At 44.7% G+C, this 23,761-nt stretch overlaps 1 protein-coding gene across 1 annotated transcript in view; it reads right to left on the bottom strand.

The window, feature by feature from the left end:
• LOC130284872 (glutaminase kidney isoform, mitochondrial-like) overlaps positions 1-23,761 on the bottom strand; it is a 1,293,621-nt gene that overhangs the window by 590,523 nt on the left and 679,337 nt on the right. The window contains exon 8 of the mRNA XM_056535756.1: positions 21,760-21,792. Within this exon, the coding sequence (XP_056391731.1) occupies positions 21,760-21,792 (33 nt within the window). The remainder of the gene's footprint in view (positions 1-21,759; positions 21,793-23,761) is intronic.

The following is a 23,761-nucleotide window of genomic DNA, read 5'->3' as shown; positions in this document are numbered from 1 at the left end:
CGACTAGTATAACACAGGGAAGCTTGCTTCCTCAAAATAGAACTTTGCCATTACTACAAGCTGCTTGGTTATCATTGAAATAATTGTATTAAAGTATGAACCCCTTGTTACGTCGAGCCCTCCGGGTCCCCCTCCTCCTCCGCATCTTCTGCCCTCCAGCGCTCCGGTCAGCAGCGCTGACCGGAGATGCTGCTCTGAGTCCCCCGGCGGGGATGCGATCCGCACGGCAGGACGTGCCTGCCCGCGGGTCGAATCCCGTTCTTTTTACCTGTCCCGTTCCCCGGCTGTCACGTCCCGACGCGTGCGGCCCCGCTCTCTAGGGTGCGCGCGCGCCGGCTATCTGAAATTTTAAAGGCCAGTGCACCATTAATTGGTGCCTGGCCCAATCACTTGTTATCACTCCCATTCTATATAAACCCACTTCCCCTTCCTGTCCTCGCCGTATCTTGTTGCCCTAGTGCCCTGAGAAAGCGTTTTGTGAATCCCAAGCCTGTGTATCCAGACCCTTGCAGTTTCCCTGACTACGACCCTTTGCTGCCTGCCCTGACCTTCTGCTACGTCCGACCTTGCTCTTGCTTTGTCCCTGTGTACCGCGCCTGTCTCAGCTGTCAGTGGGGTTGAGTTGCTATCGAGTGGAACGACCTGGGGGTTACCTGCCGCTGCAAGTCCATCCCGCTTTGCGGCGGGCTCTGGTGAAAGTAACCAGTAACCCCTTAGATTCCGTTCCCCTGGTACGGCCCACGCCATCACCTCAATGACACAGGATCCACCTCCAGTGTCCTCGCTGCATACCAGTCCTGATCCTGAAAGTAAATCCGGCCATGGATCCCGCTGAGGACCCGCTGCCTAGTGTCGCTGACCTAACCACCGTGGTCGCCCAGCAATCACAGCAGATTGCGCAACAAGGACAGCAGTTGACTCAACTGACCGTTATGCTGCAACAGCTTCTGCCGCAACTACAGCAATCATCTCCTCTGCCAGCTCCTGCATCTACTCCGCAGCGAGTGGCTGCTCCCAGCTTCCGCCTGTCTCTACCGGACAAGTTTGATGGGGACTCTAAACAGTGCCATGGATTCCTGTCCCAGTGTTCCCTACACCTGGAGATGATGTCGGACCAATTCCCTACTGAACGGTCTAAGGAGGCTTTCGTGGTCAGTCTCCTGTCTAGAAAGGCCTTGTCATGGGCCACACCGCTTTGGGACCGCAACGATCCCGCCACCGCTACTATCCAGTCCTTCTTCTCTGAAGCACATAGTGTTTTTGAGGAGCCAGCCCGGGTTTCCTCAGCCGAGACTGCTTTACTGAACCTTGTCCAAGGGAGTTCTTCTGTGGGTGAATACGCCATCCAGTTCCACACCCTCGCCTTAGAGCTGTCCTGGAATAATGAGGCCCTCTGCGCGACCTTCAAGAAAGGCTTATCCAGTAACATCAAAGATGTCCTGCCGCACGAGAAATTCCTGCTAATCTGTCAGAACTCGACAGGAAAAGGATCTTGTTCGCACCAGGCGGTTTTTCTCCCTGGCTCCTCTCTTACAACGTCCTTTGCAATCTGTTCCTGTGCCTTCCGCCGAGGATGCTATGCAAGTGGATCGGTCTCGCCTGACCCTACAAGAGAGGACTCGCCGCCGAAATGAGAATTTGTGCCTGTACTGTGCTAGTACCGAACATTTCCTAAAAGACTGTCCTATCCGCCCTCCGCGTCAGGAGAAACGCACGCGCCTACTTCACAAGGGTGAAACGACACTTGGTGTGAATTCAGCCTCTCCACGTTTGACTGTACCTGTGCGAATTTCTCCTTCCGCCAACTCCTCCTTCTCAGCAGTGGCCTTCTTGGACTCAGGTTCTGCAGGAAACTTTATCATGGCCTCTTTCGTTAATAGGTTCAGTATTCCAGTAACCCGTCTCGTCAAGCCACTCTTTATCTCTTCTGTAAACGGAGAGAAATTGGACTGCACTGTGCGCTACCGCACTCAACCCCTGCCCATGAGCATTGGACTTCACCATGAAAAAATTTAATTTTTCGTTCTGCCTAACTGCACCTCTGAAGTTCTTCTCGGCCTGCCGTGGCTCCAGCGTCATGCTCCTACCCTCGACTGGACCACCGGGGAGATCAAAATTTCGGGTCCTTCTTGTCACAAGCGATGCCACACATCTGCTTCCACTTGTCAAACCCCTGAGGCTTCATCTTTACCGGGCCTTCCCAAGGCTTACCAGGACTTTTCAGATGTATTCTGCAAAAAGCAAGCAGAGATCTTACCTCCTCATAGACCTTATGATTGTCCCATTGACCTCCTTCCTGGTACCACTCCGCCCCGTGGCAGGATTTACCCTCTGTCAGCCCCAGAGACTCAAACCATGATGGAGTTTATCCAGGAGAACCTAAAGATAGGTTTTATTCAGAAATCCTCATCCCCTGCTGGAGCGGGGTTCTTCTTTGTTTCTAAAAAGGATGGATCCTTACGTCCATGTATTGACTAACGCGGTTTAAATAAGATTACCATCAAAAACCGCTATCCCCTGCCTTTGATCTCCGAACTCTTTGACTGTCTACGCGGAGCAAGTATCTTCACCAAACTGGACTTAAGGGGCGCGTATAATCTTATTCGCATCCGTAAAGGTGATGAGTGGAAAACCGCTTTCAATACCAGAGACGGACATTTTGAATATCTAGTTATGCCCTTTGGGCTCTGCAACGCCCCTGCAGTCTTCCAGGACTTTGTTAATGAGATCTTTCGGGACTTATTGTATACCTGTGTTGTGGTCTACTTGGATGACATCTTGATTTTTTCCTCTAACTTACTGGAACACCGTCGTCATGTCCATCAAGTGCTCCAAAGACTCCGTGAAAACCACCTGTACGCTAAATTTGAAAAATGTCTCTTTGAATGCAACAGTCTTCCTTTCCTAGGTTACCTAGTCTCTGGCCAAGGGCTTCAAATGGATCCAGATAAACTGTCGGCGGTTTTGGATTGGCTGTGCCCAACTGGACTCCGTGCTACCCAACGCTTCCCGGGATTCGCCAACTATTATCGACAGTTTATTCCCCACTTCTCCACCATTGAGGCCCCTATTGTGGCTCTGACCAGGAAGAATGCTAATCCAAAGTCGTGGCTTCCACAAGCGGATGAGGCCTCCAATCGTCTCAAAGCTGCCTTCGCCTCTGCACCAGTTCTGTACAGATCTGATCCGTTGAAACCATTCTTCCTGGAAGCAGACGCTTCCTCAGTCAGAGCCGGTGCCATACTTCTGCAAAAAAACGCTACCGGACGTAACATTACTTGTGGTTTTTTTCTCAAAGACTTTCTCTCCGGCAGAAAAGAACTACTCTATTGGAGATTGTGAACTTCTGGCCATCAAGTTAGCACTCGAGGAGTGGAGACATCTATTGGAGGGTTCCAAACACCCCATTGTCATTTACACAGACCACAAGAATTTGTCTTACCTCCAGTCCGCTCAGTGTCTGAATCCTCGCCAGGCTAGATGGTCGTTGTTTTTTGCCCGCTTCAACTTTGAGATACACTTCCGTCCCGCTGACAAGAATGTCAGAGCTGACACCCTTTTTCGTTCCTCTTATGCCTCTGAGTCTGAAACCACTCTGCAGCATATCATACCACCTGAGTGCTTGGTCTCCTCTGCTCCAGCCTCACTGGGGCAAACCCCCCCTGGAAAGACTTTTGTTCCTCCACGCCTTCGCCTCAGGATCCTCAAATGGGGGCATTCTTCTCACCTGGCTGGTCATGCTGGCATTAAAAAGTCCATTCAGCTAATCTCCCGTCTGTATTGGTGGCCTACACTGGAGGGTGAAGTTACTGATTTTGTTCGGGCTTGTACTGTTTGTGCCCGGGATAAAACCCCTCGCCAGAAGCCTGCTGGACTCCTCCATCCTTTGCCCGTCCCAGAGCAACCATGGTCCCAAATTGCCATAGATTTCATTACAGATCTTCCCGTATCCCATGGCAACACAGTTATCTGGGTGGTCGTTGATCGTTTTTCCAAAATGGCCCACTTCATTCCGCTTCCAGCCCTTCCTTCTGCGCCATAGTTGGCGAAGCAATTTTTTCTGCAGATTTTTCGTCTTCACGGGCTTCCCACGCATATCGTCTCAGATAGAGGCATTCAATTTGTGTCAAAATTTTGGAGAGCTCTCTGTAATCATTCAAAGATCAAATTAAATTTCTCGTCCTCCTATCACCCCCAATCCAATGGACAAGTGGAAAGAATAAACCAGATTCTTGGTGACTAAGATGAGTGGGTCGACCTTCTGCCCTGGGCTGAATTCTCGTACAATTTCAAAAATTCTGAATACTCTGCCAAATCCCAATTCTTTGTGGTGTACGGCCGTCACCCTCTGCCCCCCTCCCCATTCTCACTTCTACTGGAGTTCCTGCTGTGGATGAAGTAACCCGGGACTTCTCCGCTATCTGGAAGGAGACTCAAAAGTCGCTCCTATTGGCCTCGTCTCGAATGAAGAGACATGCAGATAAAAAGAGAAGAACTCCTCCTGTCTTTCTCCCTGGGGACAAAGTGTGGCTCTCTGAAAAATACATATGCTTTCGTGTCCCTAGCTACAAGTTGGGTCCTCGCTACCTCGGTCCCTTTAAAATCAAGAATCAAATTAATTCTGTCTCTTACAAACTTCATCTTCCTTCTTCTCTTCGCATTCCTAACTCTTTCCATGTGTCTCTTCTCAAACCTCTTGTGCTTAACTGCTTTTCTCCCAAGGTTACTGTTCCCGCTCCTGTTTCTGGCTCCTCTGATGTCTTGGCTGTCAAACAGATCCTCGCCTCCAAGGTGGTCAGAGGTAAAAAAATTTTGGGTGGATTGGGAGAATTGCGGTCCTGAGGAGAGATTCTGGAAGCCTGAAGCCAACATCTTAGAAAGGACCTCATTGCCAGGTTTCTAGGCTCCAAAAAGAGGGGGAGACCTAAGGGGGGGGTACTGTTACGCCGAGCGCTCCGGGTCCCCCTCCTCCTCTGGAGCGCTTGCTGCGTCTTCTGCCCTGCAGCGCTCCGGTCAGCAGCGCTGACCGGAGACGCTGCTCTGAGTCCCCCGGCGGGGATGCGATCCACGCGGCAGGACGTGCCTGCCCGCGGGTGGCATCCCGTTCTCACCTGTCCCGTTCCCCGGCTGTCACGTCCCGGTGCGCGCGGCCCCGCTCTATAGGGCGCGCGCATGTCGGCTCTCTGAAATTTAAAGGGCCAGTGCACCATTAATTGGTGCCTGGCCCAATCACTTGTTATCACTCCCATTCTATATAAACCTACTTCCCCTTCCTGTCCTCGCCGGATCTTGTTGCCCTAGTGCCCTGAGAAAGCGTTTTGTGTATCCCAAGCCTGTGTATCCAGACCCTTGCCGTTGCCCCCGACTACGACCCTTTGCTGCCTGCCCTGACCTTCTGCTACGTCCGACCTTGCTCTTGCCTTGTCCCTGTGTACCGCGCCTGTCTCAGCTGTCAGTGGGGTTAAGTCGCTATCGAGTGGAACGACCTGGGGGTTACCTGCTGCTGCAAGTCCATCCCGCTTTGCGGCGGGCTCTGGTGAAAACCAGTAACCCCTTAGATTCCGTTCACCTGGTACGGCCCACGCCATCACCTCACTGACACAGAGGATCCACCTCCAATGTCCTCGCTGCATACCAGTCCGGATCCTGACACCCCTTAAGGACCAGGCCAATTATATTTTTGCATTTTCATTTTTTCCTCCTCGCCTTCTGAAAATCGAAAGTATTTTATATTTTTATCCACAGACTAGTATGAGGGCTTGTTTTTTTCTCGACCAGTTACAAAGTTGTCCTTTGTAATGTCATCACTCACTTTATCATAAAATATATGGCAAAACCAGGCAATCAGATCAACTAAAACTGTAGCTGCACTGCCGCAGATGCCGTAATCTGTATTGCTCACGGCATCTGAGGGGTTAATGGCGGACATCCGCGCGATCACAGATGTCGGATGTTACTGGTGGGTCCCTGGCTATCAGTAGTCGGGATCTGGCGTGCATGTCCAGAGCATCGTTTCGATGCTCGTGGTCACGTACAGGACATAAATGTACGTGCTGGTGCGCGAGGTACTTCATTGGAAAACATTTTTTTACATGAACTGGTGCCAGAAAGTTAAACATATTTGTAAATGACTTATATAAAAAAATCTTAATCCTTCCAGTACTTATCAGCAGCTGTATGAGTCACAGGAAGTTCTTTTCTTTTGAATTCCCTTTCTCCCTGACCACAGTGCTCTCTGCTGACACCTCTGTCCATTTTAAGAGCTGTCCAGAGTAGGAGCAAATCCCCATAGAAAACCTATCCTGCTCTGGACAGTTCCTAAAATGGACAGAGGTGTCAGCAGAGAGCACTGTGGTCAGACAGAAAGGAAATTCAAAAAGAAAAGAACTTCCTCTGGATCATAACAGAAGCTGATAAGTACTGGAAGGATTAAGATTTTTTTTATAGAAGTAATTTAAAAATCTGTTCCACAATGAAGAAGAATGAAATAGGCTGCACTCACCATTATTCTTTAATCTGTGCTTTATTCAGTGCTTTACATGGGGTAACACACAAGTGGGTGCTTTCACAGGATTGGCGACATATGTTTTGCGCCCTTAGCGTATCATCTGGCTCCTGCGTCTCACCCCCTCTCCATACTGCTTTAAATATCTTTGTTAAGGACACTCACCTGAAGCGTCCGGTGCGGTTCCGGGTCACCTATCCCTCTATTCCATGCCTCGCTTTCGTACCGGGCGGATGTGGCGAAAACTGGAAGTCGCTGGGTCCAGCTCGTCACATGATCAGGCTCAGATTGACGTCATTGCGTCCCACATCAATAGGTACAACCTCTCGCGTGAGACAGCTCCGACGTCACTGAGGTGCTGAACATGTGACTGACGTATCCCAGCAACCGCCGGGACGCCACAGCTCCGGACGACGTCACGCAGCATGTCCAGAGGGTGCATTACCACCCGCTATCTAATAGAACTGCACATAGGGATTAATGGGGGTAGAATATATACATAAATCTGTGAAATATTACGGACAATCTGCAATTGTTAATTAAAGTGTATAAGAAATATGAAAAAGTGACAATAAAAATAATTACAATTTTGGAATTCTATAAAAAATACAGACATATCGGTCTTGTCATTCAGGCCTGGGTATTAAAAACAGATGCAATGGGCCATTGCATCTGTTTTTAATATCCATCTCGCTTCTTGTTGGAGAAGTGTTTTGTTTCTATCCCCCCCCCCCATTATTAGGGGTATTAACTATCTCCAACCCTGCGAACACCAGAATATTTGGGTCACCCCCATGTACTTGCCTTACATGATTTATTAATCGCGGAGATGCTATACCCGTGCGGACTGATCTAAAACGCTCTTGCACTTTATTGTACAGACATTGAATTGTTTTCCTATGTAGAAAAGTTCGCACGGGCACTGGATCATATATACGACATATCTGGTTTTACATGTAATGACATTTTTTATCTTCCATTCTATACCTCCTATCCTTACAAATTTAACCTCTGAATTAAACCTGCAATGGGTGCATTGGCAACATTTGAAATCCCCTCTGGGTGAAGCATCATCTAGCCACGTATTTGTCTTCTCCCTAAATTGGTTACTACCTAATACATTTGTTAAGGTTTTATTTCTTCTATAAGAGAAGAGAGGATGCCTCTCGGCCACATCCTTTAGGTCGGGGTCGCTTTCAATTAAATCCCAATGTTTACGGATGGCTTGTTGTACAATGCCATCCATATTTGAGTACTTCAGGGAGAAGACAAATCTCTTTTCTTTCCTTTCTTTCTTTTTATCTCTTTCCTTTAGAAGGTCATCTCTATTCAACGTACTAGCTTTATTGTATGCTTTTTGGATCGATTTACAGGAATAACCTCTAGCTTTTAATCGGTCTGCTAGGTCTTTAGTCTGTTTTTCAAATAATTCATCCCCTCTATTTATTCTCTTTAAACAGACAAATTGTAGGGGATAGCTTGTTTTACTTTGGGGTGGATGAAAGCTCTGGTAGTGGAGACGGGGGTTGGTAGCTGTAGCTTTTCTATAATTTGAGGATTTAATTTGATTCTCCTACATTCCTACTTTCACGTCCAGAAACTCCATCTTAGAAACTCCATACACGTAGGTGAACCACATTTCGAATTTACCATAATCATTTAGATACTCGACAAATTATTTGAACCGATTTTCGTTCCCTTTCCAGACCCCCCAAAATGGCGTCCATATACCGTAAGAATGTGCCTATATATTTTACAAAGGGGTTCTGGTGGTGAATGCGAAATATTTTTCATAAGCAGCCAAAAAAAGATTTGTAAAAGTGCATGCTACGGGAGTCCCCATAGCAGTCCCCGAATCTTGCCTAAACCATTTGTTGTTGAACCTGAATGCATTATGGGATAAATGATAATAAATATTGAGGCTCAAGGTCTGTAGATATTTTACACACTTATTTATTAAATGATAATTGATGAATAATACATGTCACACTGATAGTCCTGGGATCACAGGGCCCTTGTGAATCCGCAGGTTCAGAATGATTAAAATAATATATAAAAGATATTACCGTATTTATCGGCGTATAACACGCACTTTTTAGGCTAACATTTTTTGCCTACAGTCTACCTGCGTGTTATACGCCGATTAGCCGCTGCAGTTCAATGATTTAAAGCGGGCGCTTTAAATCAATGAACTGAAGTGGCTTTGCAGGATCAGAGACCTGCCGTCGCTGCCGGCTTCTCTGCCCCTGTCTGTCCTGGGGTCTAGAGCCCTGCTGCCGGCCCTTCTCTCCCCCTGGCTATCGGTGCCGCTGCCCGTTCTCTCTCCCTGGCTATCGGTGCTGCTGCCCCATTGCCGGCGCCAATAGCTAGGGGGAGAGAAGTGGCACCGGCAATGGGGCAGCGGCGCCGACAGACAGGGGGCGAGAAGGGGCAGCGGCACCCATTGGTCCCATGCGTCGTTGATATACACTGCACGCCGCGCAATGACGTCATTAGTCATTGCGCCGCGCCGTGCAGTGCATAGCAACGACGCAGGGGACGCACACCGGAGGCCTGAAGCAGCGCGGACCCGACCCCGGCAACAGGTAATTATACAACCGAGGATGGGGGAGGCAACGGGGCAGCGACACCTTCTCTCCCCCTGGCTATCGGCACCGCTGCCCCATTGCCGGCGCTGCTTCTCTCCCCCTGGCTATCAGCGCCGGCAATGGGGCGCTGGCACCGATAGTCAGGGGGAGAGAACGGGCAGCGGCGTAGATAGCCAGCAGGAGAGAAGTGGCGGCAGCAGGGCTCTAGACCCCAGGAAAGGCAGGGTGAGAGAAGCGGGCAGCGACGGCCTCTCTCCCCCTGCCTTTCCTGGGGGTGTATCGGCGAGTGCACACACACGCACCCTCATTTTACCAAGGATATTTGGGTAAAAAACTTTTTTACCCAAATATTCTTGGTAAAATGAGGGTGCGTGTTATAGGCCGGTGCTTGGTATACCCCGATAAATACGGTATTTAATATAAATATAAATAGCAATAAAACCAGACCACTGTAGATAAATAAATGAATAGATAAATAGATGAAATAAACAGCTTTAACTCAATATTGATTAATAGTTCTATCAAGGCAGCTAATCACTGTAATGCTGCCAATATATATCCGTTGAAGCGCTGTGACAGTCAAAGGAGATATCTGTATATCTGTATGCCAATAAAATCACAGTATTTGGCAATGCAACAATGTAACAGTTCAGGGGGTAATTATATATCCATATCCTATGCCAATAGAATCACTGATGGAGCAATGCAACAGTGTAACAGTTCAGGAGATAGTTATGTATCCATATATCAAAAACCCAATAGGCAGTAGCGATCTCCTGTGGACACTTTCACTTATCAGTGCAGTGCCCGCTGAATTCAACAATGATTGACGGCAATTCTTTAGATTATGCACATAGCATAATGTAACAGGATCGCTCACCAGTCTGGATGTCAGTTAGAGATATTGTAGTTACCACTTCTTGTGATGCTGGAAGCGATGTTCCGGTGCCGTTCTGTGCCCGCTCTACGGCAGGAGAGCGCACCGCTGGAGTCTCGGCAGACTCCTATTGAAGCAGGGATTCTGAGTGGTGGGCAGCGTTCTCAGGGGCTGCAGCGCTTCTATAGGCACGTAGTCACAGTGGCGTCCTCGTGGTTAGGGAGCGCGCCCGAGTTCTCAAGCCGCGCTCACAGGATGATTGAAAGGTCGTTGCAAAGTGATGAAGTGCGATTCCTATTGACTGTACGTACTAATAGTATTACAGGTGGTCTTATGGTTATCTCAGGGGGGGCGCTGGACGCGTTTCAGGACCCACTAGGTCCTTTCTTCAGCAGCTAATTTTATATGTCCTGGGGGTCCAAGGTTGCTCTTTATATACGATTGAACTCCACCCCTACCAATAATGACGTCACAATCATTTGTCAACATGATAGTAAATGTAGTTTTGTGAATGGCAATACTCTAAATAAGGAAACATTTACCATATAGCCATTCTTACATGGTTTTCTCGAGCACCTTATCTTTCAACTATGAATATGATATATAAATAATAATAAATATAATAAGAAAGATAAATACCATGTTAACATAAAATTATACTATCATAGGGATACCATATTAAAAATACTAAAAATATTCTCCTACTTTAGAAAATTTATACAGTTCAAAAAAATTCCATAGATTGCATGATGATCCATAAGGTTACATAAAAATTCATAAAAATTCACAGTCTCATACAATTCATAAAATCCTAAAAAAAATCTACAAAAATGGGAATCTGAATAATCTATGTGATTGTCAGACATCTACATATAATATTTATAAAAATATTTGTTTCTTGATTATTTGTGGAGTAATTCTATTAAATTCATGTGAGGGTTGATAGGAATACAGAAAATTCACTTGTTTGTACTATAATTGGTTTCTCTTTATAGATAGGGTCAGCACACATATTAACACTAATAAAAAATCAATCTAAAAAATGGTTAACAAAATGATAAAAATGTAGAAAATATATATCAGAATGTGCAAAAACTTGAGTATACTAAATTAGGCAGAAATCAAGGTGTTAAAAATAAAGGTGTTATAAATAAATTAGGGATTGGGGAGTGGGACCCTCCTAGGACCGATCGGCGTGCTGGAAAACAATAGCCAAATGTCGAAGGGTCATTAGAGGGGCCCACTCCCTCATGTATCTTCTATCTAATCCTGGAAACCGAACAGCTCCAAATCGTTATTTAAACCCCTTGGAGCCAAAGATCCGAACTCAAATATTTTCCGCAATTCCGCTCTTGACATCCTCGCTATATAATTTCCTCCTCTCCAGTCTTGTTTAATCTGCTGTAATGCTATATATTTAAGATTATTAGGATTGCTCTGGTGAAAGTGTTTAAGGGTGCTTGTCATTCTGTTTTTTTATGTTATAGCAGTGCTCCACGATACGCGTTTTCAAAGCCCGCGATGTCCGGCCTATATTATGTTTTAGACAATGACACTTGATTAAATACACTACCCCTTTAGTGGCGCAATTTAAAAATTCATTTATTGTACAGGTATAGTCATTTGATGTCGATTTTACCAGAGTTGCTCATTTTTCAAAATTGGTCGATTTACAATTGGGACATTGACCACATTTGTAAAATCCCTTGAGGTCCAGTATGGTTGAAGGTGTCTTAGTGCTCAGTTTTTTTTGTGTTACTGTAGGAGCTATTTTAATGCCTAAATTAGATGCTCTTGTATAGACTATTGGGGGATTGTTTGGAAGGATATCACCCAATGTTCTATCCTGTTGGAGAATTGGCCAGTATTTTTTCACTATATTCTCTATCTTGCGATATTGTGTATTAAAAGGGATGACTAATTTACAGATATCTTTTTGACTCGTGGAAGTCTCTTCTGGAATTTTGGGGATAAAAAATGTGGATCTGTCTAATTTTCGGACATTTTCTAAAGATTTCCGCAGGTTGGGCAGTGGATATTCTTTTTCTAGAAATTGATCTGTTAATTCAGCCGCTTCGATCTCAAATTGATCATTTGAGGTACAATTACGTTTCAGTCTACGATACTGACTCGTAGGAACATTCATTAACCATTGGGACAGGTGACAACTGGTATGTAAAATATAACCGTTTTTAGCTACTGTTTTACGGTATGTACTACAGATTAATCTATTTATATCGGCTGTAATTAACAGATCAAGAAACTCAACGGACTTGGGACTAATATTAGGCGTAAATTTGAGGTTGTAATTGTTAGAGTTAAAGGGGTTATCCAGGAAAAACTTTTTTTTATAAATCAACTGGCTCCAGAAAGTTAAACAGATTTGTAAATTACTTCTATTAAAAAATCTTAATCCTTTCAGTACTTATGAGCTTCTGAAGTGTAGGTTGTTCTTTTTTGTCTAAGTAATCTCTGATGACACGTGTCTCGGGAACCGCCCAGTTTAGAAGAAGTTTGCTATGGGAATTTGCTTCTAAACTGGGCGGTTCCCGTGACACGTGTCATCAGAGATTACTTAGACAGAAAAGAACAACCTTAACTTCAGAAGCTCATAAGTACTGAAAGGATTTAGATTTTTTAATAGAAGTAATTTACAAATCTGTATAACTTTCTGGAGCCAGTTGATATATATAAAAAAGTTTTTTCTTGGAATACCCCTTTAAGAGTGACAATAAAATTATCTAGGTCTAGTTTTGTGCCGCACCAAATAAAAAGAATATCGTCAATATATCTGTGCCATGACACCAGGTCGCCACCCAGCTGGGGAATAATCACGGAATTTTCCCAATTCGCCATAAAAAGATTGGCGCAGCTGGGGGCGAACCTGGTGCCCATGGCTGTTCCATTAATTTGCAAATAGTAGTCGGTGCCAAACATAAAATAGTTGTGCCACAAAATAAAATTAATGCTATCTACAATACATTTAATTTGGTCAGTTGGGAGCTCTGTTCCTGCACTTAAAATAGTGTTTATGGCTGTTAAACCTTGTTGGTGATTGATGACTGTATACAACTCACATCCAATGTCTGTATAGAACTCACATCCAATGTCCCCAAGAGCCACAAAGGATCCCACCTGACCTCTTCAATAATTTAGTTTTTGATATATGGATACATAACTATCTCCTGAACTGTTACACTGTTGCATTGCTCCATCAGTGATTCTCTTGGCATAGGATATGGATATATAATTACCCCCTGAACTGTTACATTGTTGCATTGCCAAAGACTGTGATTTTATTGGCATACAGATATACAGATATTTGACTGTCACAGCGCATCAACGGATATATATTGGCAGCATTAAAGTGATTAGCTGCCTTGATAGAACTATTAATCAATGTTGAGTTAAAGCTGTTTATTTCATCTATTTATCTATTCATTTATTTATCTACAGTGGTCTGGTTTTATTGCTATTTATATTTTAATTAAATAATATCTTTTATATATTATTTTAATCATTCTGAACCTGCGGATTTACAAGGGCCCTGTGATCCCAGGACTATCAGTGTGACATGTATTATTCATCAATTATCATTTAATAAATAAGTGTGTAAAATATCTACAGACCTTGAGCCTCAATATTTCTTATCATTTAGTAGTCTTTACAGACACCTTAGGTACAGGTGTCAGATTGAGTAGCTCGGGTCATCTTTGCAAAACTTCCCGCAGGAGCCTCTCCATTTTGTCTAGCATTATGGGATAGAATGAATTCTAGTGATTCGCAGATGACACTGACCAATTATAGATCCTTGCCCATGTCGATAAGGAGTTCCACCACCACCCGGACCCCAAATTTTTTAGGGATCCGGGTGTAGAGGCTCTCCACATCGACATAGGCAAGGCTATAGTCTTCCTGCCATGGAATCTCTTTTAGGGCCCTCAAGAAGGCACCTGTGTCTTTTAAATATGTTGGGAGTTCTTTGAGTATAGGTCTAAGTAACCAATCTACAGTATATATTTAGAAAGGCCCTCTGTCACTGACCCAATCCCGGAGACAATCGGACATCCCGGGGGACGGGTCAGTGACTTATGGACCTTTGGTAGATAGTACCAATAAGGTCTTTTTCGGATGTTTTGGTAGCAGCCTTTCTGCAGTTTTTAAAGAAATTATACCTTTTTCTACATGTTTTCGTAACAGTGATTGTAATAGACCATAATATTTACTAGTGGGGTCCTCGGTTAGCCCAGTGTATGTTTTAGTGTCTCCCCTCAGTTTTATATTGATATTTAGATAAAATTTCCAGGTTTCCACCTTTATCTGCCCTCCTGAATATCAGATCATCTCTATTTTTCAACCATCTTAATGCACTCTCTTTTGATTTCGATAGATTCTTGGTTACCTCAGGATACAACCCTGATTTTATTTAATTGTTGACTAGACTTGTAAATAGGTCTAATGTGCTCCCTGGTGGAACTGGTGAACAGAAGGTTGATGCATTACCTCCGGTGAAATGTTGACGTTCACTGATTCCACTGAGAGATACACTGGGGTCTTCCGAGGACAATCCCACTAGCAATTCTACTCCTTCCCTTACATCGGTCGGTAAATCTGTGCAGGCACTGAAACCAAGTGGGCCTATATTAATAGGAATTTCACCTCTTTTTTTAGAGAGTTCATAGGTCCCACTCTTTTTAAAGTGCCGGTTCAGATTAATTTTTCGCACAGCCTTAAAGATATCAATCTGTAAATAAGTAAAATCAAACAGTTTTGAAAGACAATAATTAAGACCCCTAGAAAGTAAAGTAAGGCATTGATTTGGAAGAATAACATTGCTAAGATTTATGACATTGTGGGTCTGGACTGGCTCTAAAGACTCGGCTGGTCCTTCCAGGTGACCTGCTTGCGTTTTTGCACCTGCTGTTCCCTGGTTTTTCTTCCCCCGCCCTCTGCGGATCTGCCTCCTAAAGGAACCAAGGATTTTTCCGGAGCCTGTGGATTTTTTGGCTCATCTGAGAGACTCGAGTCAGAGTCCGTGGTACCGTAGTCATGTTTCTTTCTTCTAGCTTGATTTTTACGTCGCAGCACTCTTCTGGTAATCCACTCGAAGATGCGGCCGTTATCATAGTCAAGCTTGTCTCTGATAAATGTATCCCTTTTCTTATCCTTGGCCTCAGCTTGGATTATAAGCAATTTCTTATCCAGCTTCTTGAGGAATACTGTAGATTGTTCCTCTGTGTGATGCTTCTTAAGTTTCTTTTTAGCATGGCATAACTCTTGTGTAATATTTTCATACTTGCTTTCATTCCGCTATAGAATCATACACATTGGTTTGAACACATGATCGAGATGTGCCTCTTTCCATTGATTTAGGAAATCCTTGTCGTCTGCAAACTGGGCTGGGGCTTCATAGCCTCTCAGACCTCTTGGGATCCGTTTGAACTCCTTGTAGGAACTCAGAGATAATCGTCCAAAATAGACGTGCTTCCTTCTCTGCCAAATTATTCACTTTACTTTCAAGTGTCCGAATACTTAACATTAGCAGTTCGTCCTTATTTTTACAGGATGTGAAGAAAGCACCCGCATACGTGTTCAGCACCTCAGTGACGCCGGAGCTGTCTCACGCGAGAGGTTGTACCTCTCGACGTGGGACGCAATGACGTCAATCTGAGCCGAATCATGTGACGAGCTGGACCCAGCAACTTCCGGTTTTCGCCACATCCGCCAGGTACGAACGCGAGGCATGGAACGGAGGGATAGGTGACCCGGAACTGCACCGGACTCTCCAGGTGAGAGCCCTTAACAAAGGTATTTAAAGGAGTATGGAGAGAGGGTGAGACGCAGGAGCCAGATGATGCGCGAAACATATGTCTTTCATTCTTCTTCATTGTGGAACAGTTCGGATATCTTACTATTTAAAGGCTTAATTGCACCACCAATTCAGTGCTGTATTAGCATATCAGATGAACCAATGTCAAAACCAAAATCAGACCAAAAAAAGGGGCCATTGTCAATTATATAGTGATGATCTGCTAATAGGAGTGCCAGTTCCTTTCTATATATTTGTAATTTACAAATCTGTTTAACTTTCTGGCACCAGTTGATTTAAAAAGAAATGTTGTCCAGTGGAGTAAACCTTTAAGAGGTTAAACTTTACAAATATACACTTATCTTTTATGAATATTATTTGATTATTGTTTCAATAACTATCTAAAATGTATTTAACCCAACATGTTCGCACGCTGAGAAGTATGCATACGTCCTAGCGATCTCCCGCATTGCTGTGGGCATCGCAGGAGATCGGCGGCGGAACCTGGCTGTCAATCCCAGCCAGGGTCCCACCGTAGATGCCGGGGCGACGGTCCCGGCAGCATTAACCCCATAGATGCCGTGATCAATCCTGATCACAGCATCTATGGTGTTCACAGCGCGCTCCCCCTGTTCACCAACGGCGATGCCGCAATAACATCACGGGTCACCGTTGGTTGCTATGGCAGCAGGAGGTCAGATGATGATCTCCTGTCTTCCTGCTACTAAAGCCTGTAAGATCCAGTCACAAGCTGGATCTCACAGTCTGTAGTGTCTGCAGAAATATCAAGTTATACTGTGATGTAGTACAAATGTATTGCAGCAATGTATAGCCTGTAAAAAGTGAAAAAAAAATAAAAATAAAAGGTTGTTCAATACAAAATTAAAATGCCCCTTTCCCAATAAAACTCTGTATTGTCATCAAAAAGGATCAAAAACACAAATCATATACATAATGTGCATCACTGATCCCCTGTCAGTGGCAGTGATGCAATCTGTGTGGCGGACATCCCCGCTCACGGATCGCATCCCAACTCACTCCCCGTCCTCCCACTGCCCCTTCCTCCCAGTGCACGCGGCCCCGCACCTTAGGGCGCGCGCGTGCCAACTTCCTGACAATTAAAGGGCCAGTGCACCATTAATTGGTGCCTGGTCCAATCAGTTCAAAATGTATAAAAAACTCACTTCCCCTTCCTGTCCTTGCCAGATCTTGTTGCCCTAGTGCCCTGAGAAAGTGTTTCGTGTGTATCCCTAGCCTGTGTATCCACACCCTTTGTTGTTGCCCCTGACTACGAACCTTGCCGCCTGCCTTGACCTTTAGCTACGTCCGACCTTGCTTTCGCCTAGTCCTTGTGTACCACGCCTGTCTCAGCTGTCAGTGAGGTGGAGTCGCTATCAGGGGATACGACCTGGGAGTTACCGCCTCAGCAAGTCCATCCTGCCTTGCGGCGGGCTATGGTGAAAACCAGTAACTTCTTAGAACCGGTCCCCTGGTACTGCCCACGTCATCGCCTCACTGACACAGAGGATCCACTACCTGCATCCTAACCGCTTACCAGTCCGGTTCCTGACAAAAATGATACCAATAAAAAGTACAGCTCATCCCAAAATAAGCCCTCAATCAAAGATATAAAAAAAAGAATTTTGCTCAGAAAAGAAAAAAGAATAGAGAAAGCTATATAAAATGGGTATTAGGGATCGACCGATTATCGGTTTGGCCGATATTATCGGCTGATTTTCACGATTTTGGACATTATCGGTATCGGCAATTACCTTGCCGATAATCCGATAATGTCCCGCCCCGATCCCCACGGTCCTCAACGCGACATCACAGTCAGTGCGCACAGTGAAAGCTCAGGACGGTTGGACTAAGGACTGGCAGGGGGAGAGAAGCGGGCGGCGGCGGTCTCTGGTCAGAGGATGTGGGGGGGGGGTTGGACTCAGGAGGACCCCAAGACAGGCAGGGGGAGAGAAGCGGGTGGCGGCGGTGGTCTCTGGCCCTGCAAAAGCCGCTGCAGTTCATTGATTTAAAGCACCCACTTTAAATCAATGATCTGCAGCCACTTCTTCGGGGCCAGGGGGGGGGGGGGGGGGGGGGGGGGTTGTGGAGAAATATAGCCGATAACTTATACCGGAATATCGGTAGAAGTTATCGGCTATCGGCCTGAAAGGCCACAGATTGTCGGTCTCGATATCGGCCCTAAAAAAATCGATATCGGTTGATCCCTAATGGGTATAGCCATAATCGTAAATATATAACATCACTTTTACCGCACAGTGTACACCATAAAAAAATAAAAAATCTCAGAAAAAGCGTTCTAAAGTTATTACCATTTAAAGAGACCCAGTCATATAAAAAAAAAAAAAAAAGAGCCTGGTCATTAACCCCTTAAGGACCAAGGACGTACTGGTACGTCCTTGGTCCTGCTCCCGTGATATAACGCAGGGGTTACTGTGTAACCCCGCATCATATCACGGCGGGCCCGGCGTCATAGTGAAGCCGGGACCCGCCGCTAATAGCGCGCAGCGCCGATCGTGGCGCCGCGCGCTATTAACCCTTTAGCCGCACGCTCAGAGCTGCTTTTAGCGGCTAAAAGGGAAAGTGAAACCATGCCGGTTAACTCAGTGGGCTGTTCGGGATAGCCGCGGCGAAATCGCGGCATCCCGAACAGCTTACAGGACAGGCCCCTAACTGCCTCCTCTCTGTCCGATCGCCGAATGACTGCTCAGTGCCTGAGATCCAGGCATGAGCAGTAATGCGACAGAATCATCGATCACTGGTTTCCTATGAGAAACCAGTGATCAATGATAAAGATCAGTGTGTGCAGTGTTATAGGTCCCTATGGGAGCTATAAAACTGCAAAAAAAAAGTGAAAAAAAAAAAGTGAATGAATATTATTTAACCCCTCCCCTATTAAAAGTTTGAATCACCCCCCTTTTCCCATAAAAAAAAAACACAGTGTAAATAAAAATAAAAATAAACATATATGGTATCACCGCTTGCGGAAATGTCCGAATTATAAAAATATATCATTAATTAAACCGCTCGGTCAATGGTGTCCAAAATAGTGCATTTTTGGTCACTTTTTATATCATTTAAAAATGAATGAATAAGTCCTATCAATGCAAAAATGGTACCGTTAAAAACTTCAGATCACGGCGCAAAAAATGAGCCATCATACCGCCCCATAAATAAATAAGTTATAGGGGTCAGAAGATGACAATTTTAAATGTATTAATTTTCCTGCATGTAGTTATGATTTTTTCCAGAAGTACGACAAAATCAAACCTATATAAGTAGGGTATCATTTTTACCTCTTCAGGACACAGGGCGTATGGATACGCCCTGCATTCCGAGTCCTTAAGGACCGAGGGCGTATCCATACGCCCGTGGGAAATCCGGTCCCCACCGCTAGCCGGATGGGGACCGGAGCAGGATGCCTGCTGAAATCATTCAGCAGGCACTCTGGCACATCGCCCAGGGGGGTCCTGAGACCCCCCCCCCATGTCGGCGATCGGAGAAAATCGCATGTCAATTCAGACATGCGATTTTCTCCAATTCCGGGCTGATCGGGTCTCTGATGACCCGATCACCCGGAAAATAGGGCTGATCGGAGTTGTCAGCAACAGCCCCGATCAGCCTAAAGGATAGGAGTGAGGTCGCAAAGCTGCGATCTACTCCTATCCCCTGCCATTACTCAGAACGGAGTTCTGAGTTGGCAACCCCCCGTTCTGCCTGCCCCTGGATGTCGAGGGGCTCTGGAAAGAAGATGGAGGCCGTACCTGCAGGAGAAGATGCCTGGGGACCTGGGATCTTCGCTGGAGCCTGCAAGATCCTGATCAGGTAGGGAATCGACAGTGGGGGGGGGGGGGAATTGAAAGTGAAAGTAAATCGATCTTTACTGTGGCAACCACTAGGGGGGCCAAACTGCAACTCCCAGCATGCCCAGAGAGCCAAAGGCTGTATGGGCATGCTGGGAGTTGTAGTTTTTCAACATCTGGAGGGTCACAGTTTGGAGACCACTGTTACAGTGGTGCCCAAACAGTAGCCCCCCAGATGTTGCCAAACTACAACTCTCAGCATGCCTCGACTGCCCAGGCATGCTGGGAGTTGTAGTTCTGTAACATCTGTCCCTTCAGATTTAGCAATTTTCATGACATTTTTGAAAATTGCTGCTCTACTTTGAAGCCCTCTAATTTTTTCAAAAAGCAAAAGTATGTCCATTTTATGATGCGAACATAAAGTGGACACATTGTGTTTGTGAAGAAAAATAAAATTTATTTGGAATATCCATTTTCCTTACAATTAGAGAGCTTCAAAGTTAGAAAAATGCAAAATTTTCATGAAATTTTGGGATTTTTCACCAAAAAAGGATGCAATTAACGCCGAAAATTTACCACCAAAATAAAGTAGAATATGTCACGAAAAAACAATCTCAGAATCAGAATATTCGGTAAAAGCGTTTTCGTGTTATTAATTTGTAAAGTGATGGTGGTCATAATTGCGAAAAAGGGCTCAGTCCTTAAGGTGAAAAGGGCTGCGTCCTTAAGGGGCTAATCGTATGGACCTACAGAATAAAGATAAGGTGTCATTTTTACCGAAAAATGTACTACGTAGAAACGGAAGCCCTCAAAAGTTACAAAACTGCGTTTTTTTTCAATTGTGTCACACAATGATTTTCTTTTCCGTTTCACCGTAGATTTTTGGGCAAAATGACTGACGTCATTACAATGTAGAATTGGTGGCGCAAAAAATAAGCCATAATATGGATTTTTAGGTGCAAAATTGAAAGAGTTATGATTTTTAAAAGGCAAGGAGCAAAAAACAAAAATGTAAAAACTGAAAAAACCCCGTTCCTTAAGGGGTTAAAGGGGTATTCCGGCCCTAGGACATCTAATCCCCTATCCAAAGGATAAGGTATAAGATGTCTGATTGTGGGGGTCCCCCGCAATCTCTCAAGAAGCACCCACCTGTCACAGCCGGAGTATCGTGACATCACAAGGGGGCGGAGTTGTCACACCATGATACTCCGGCCCCATGGTCGTGAGGCTTCAGACACTGAGCCTCCAGCGGTGCGTGCAGCTGAGACAGGTGGGTGCTGCATGAGAGATTGCAGGGTTCCCCAGCGGCAGGACTCCCGTGATCAGACATCTTATCCCTTATCCTTTGGATAGTGAATAAGATGTCTTAGGGCCGGAGTACCCTTTTAAGGAAAAAATTGGGTCCATCCTTAAGGGGTTAATAAAGCTTTATAAAATGATACATTACTGGTCCACTTGATTTACTATAAGACAGTCTGATGATCAGACTTGTCAAGACATGTCTACATACCACATAGGGCTATACACTAAAATCATTCACTTTTATTTTAGGAAATTGTGCGCAACATCAGTGAAGGTGGGAGAAAAGGGGCGAAGCTATACAGAAAAGTAGGTGAAGGTATGCAGAAAAGGGGGCGGGACTATTCAGGAAAGGGGCAGGGCACCATGCACTTTTACTTCCGGTGAACGGTTAGGCCATCAATCATTAAAGCCGCAATAAACCCCTGAAAGGGGGTACTCTGCCCCTAAACATATTATCCCCTATCTAAAGGGGTGACTCTTAGTGCTGGCTTTTAGTGCAGCATATAAAAGCAGCTTAAGGGCAATGACAATGGGGACAATGCTCTGGGGATATCATTTGACCAGCAAGAGTAACTTTGAAATCCTGTAAGCAGTTATAGCACTTGATACTTCCATTACAGTAGAAACAGTCAAAAAAGCTGAAAGAAACTTTGATTCAACCAAGTATGCAAAATTATACAGTCCCTTATACAACTAAATAAATTTAAGAAAATAAATCAAAAACTGTATTAATATTAATTATTTTAGTTTTTATTATAAAATGTGATCCAGACTTTATAACTAATTGGTTAAGATCTAAGGAAAAGGGAGATGTAACACCTAAACATTTAAAAGTTAGAAAAATGTTTTATACTTACATAGTCAAATTTTTCTGCATTACTTGCTCCTTGCTGCAAAATAAATAAAAAAACATATTTTTTTATTACTGTTAACAAAACACCCAGTTGTTATCCTGTTGCATTCTAGCCATGCAATATACAAAATGGTTTTCCCTGTTATCTAAAAGTTTTCAACATTATGACAACTTTTTTACATTACTATCCACCCCCTTAATGCAAGTCTATGGGAGGGGGCATGGTGACTGCCAGGACCATGCCTATAGACTTGTATTGAGGGGGCGGGCATGATGTCATGAGGGGAAGGAGCCATGACGTCACAATACTCCGACCCCTGTATCACCCGTCATCAGGCATGGGGCAAAGTTTGCTGCATTGCAGCAGATGACACAGGGTGCTGAAGGAGAGATGGCGGGGGTCCTGAGATTTTGGCCTTAAGGAAATGTTCATTTTTGTGTTTTTGTTCTTTCCCCCTCGCCTTCTAAGAGCCATAGAACTTGTTTTTTGTGCGGCCAACTGTAAATTTGCAAAAATCTTTTATTTTACTATAAAGTCTACGGCTCAACCAAAAAATCATTTATGGTGGAAAATTAATAAGAAACCCGCAATTTTGCTAATTTTGGGGGGTTTCTTTTTTACGCAGTGCCCTTAATGGTAAAACTGTTCTATTTATTCTGTGGGTCAACACGACAAAAATGATACCCATCTTTACATGCTTTTCTATTATTTTACTACTTTAAAAAATAAAATAAAATAAAATTTGGATGTTTAACACTGTCCTCTTCTGACCCCAATAACTTTTTTCTTTTTCCATATACAGGGTTTAATGAGGCCTCATATCAGCAATTTTGGACTTTGGTATTTTTATTTTTTTTTACGTTTACGCCGTTCTTCATACGGGATCATAATATTTTAATAGATCGGACGCACGCTGCGATACCAAATATGTTGATTTATTTTTATTTACTTATTTTTTTTATGGAAATAGATTTTTATTTTTTTTATTGTAGAAGGGGCTTATTCACTTTTATTAAAACCGATAGCTGATAGCAGCCAGGACCCACATCTAGGATGCAAGCGCAGCTCCTGCACTCACTTTATACGGCAGCGGGACTCGGGACATAGAGGTACGTCGTGGTGCGCTTCATACCAGGCACCCAAGGTGTACATGTATGCTATGCATTTCCTAGGGCAGTGGTTCTTAACCTTGTTGGAGGTACTGAACCCCATCAGTTTCATATGCGCATTCACCGAACCCCTCTTAATTGGAAAAATAAAATATGATTTTTTCAAATTCAAAACATAGGAGGTATATATTTATTTATATACACTTGCACAAAATGAACAAAACCATTAAGAACAAAGAACAAAACCATGAAAACATTTTCACACAAAAACATAATGATTATTTACTGCAAATCAGTGTGACTTCTGCTGTTGTCTTTCAGAGACCAGTTCAGAAATGCCCGGCTTTACCTTACTCTCATGTCATTTTCACAACAATGGCAGTGTTCCCCCACATTAGGCAGACAGAGTTCCCCCACATTAGGCAGTGTTCCCCCACATTAGGCAGACAGTGTTCCCCCCACATTAGGCAGGCAGTGTTCCCCCACATTAGGCAAGCAGAGTTCCCCCACATTAGGCAGGCAGTGTTCCCCCACATTAGGCAGGCAGTGTTCCCCCACATTAGGCTGGCAGTGTTCCCCCACATTAGGCAGGCAGTGTTCCCCCACATTAGGCAGGCATTGTTCCCCCACATTAGGCAGGCAGAGTTCCCCCACATTAGGCAGGCAGTGTTCCCCCACATTAGGCAGAAAGTGTCCCCCCACATTAGGCAGACAGTGTTCCCCCCACATTAGGCAGACAGAGTTCCCCCACATTAAGCAGGCAGTGTTCCCCCACATTAGGCTGGCAGTGTTCCCCCACATTAGACAGTCAGTGTTCCCCCACATTAGGTTGGCAGTGTTCCCCACATTAGGCAGACAGTGTTCCCCCACATTAGGCAGACAGAGTTCCCCCACAT

Source organism: Hyla sarda, chromosome 8 (genome assembly GCF_029499605.1).
Source record: "Hyla sarda isolate aHylSar1 chromosome 8, aHylSar1.hap1, whole genome shotgun sequence".
Taxonomy (NCBI): domain Eukaryota; kingdom Metazoa; phylum Chordata; class Amphibia; order Anura; family Hylidae; genus Hyla; species Hyla sarda.
The sequence above is the reverse complement of the archived record's forward strand: the minus strand, read 5'-3'. Positions and strand labels throughout refer to the sequence as shown.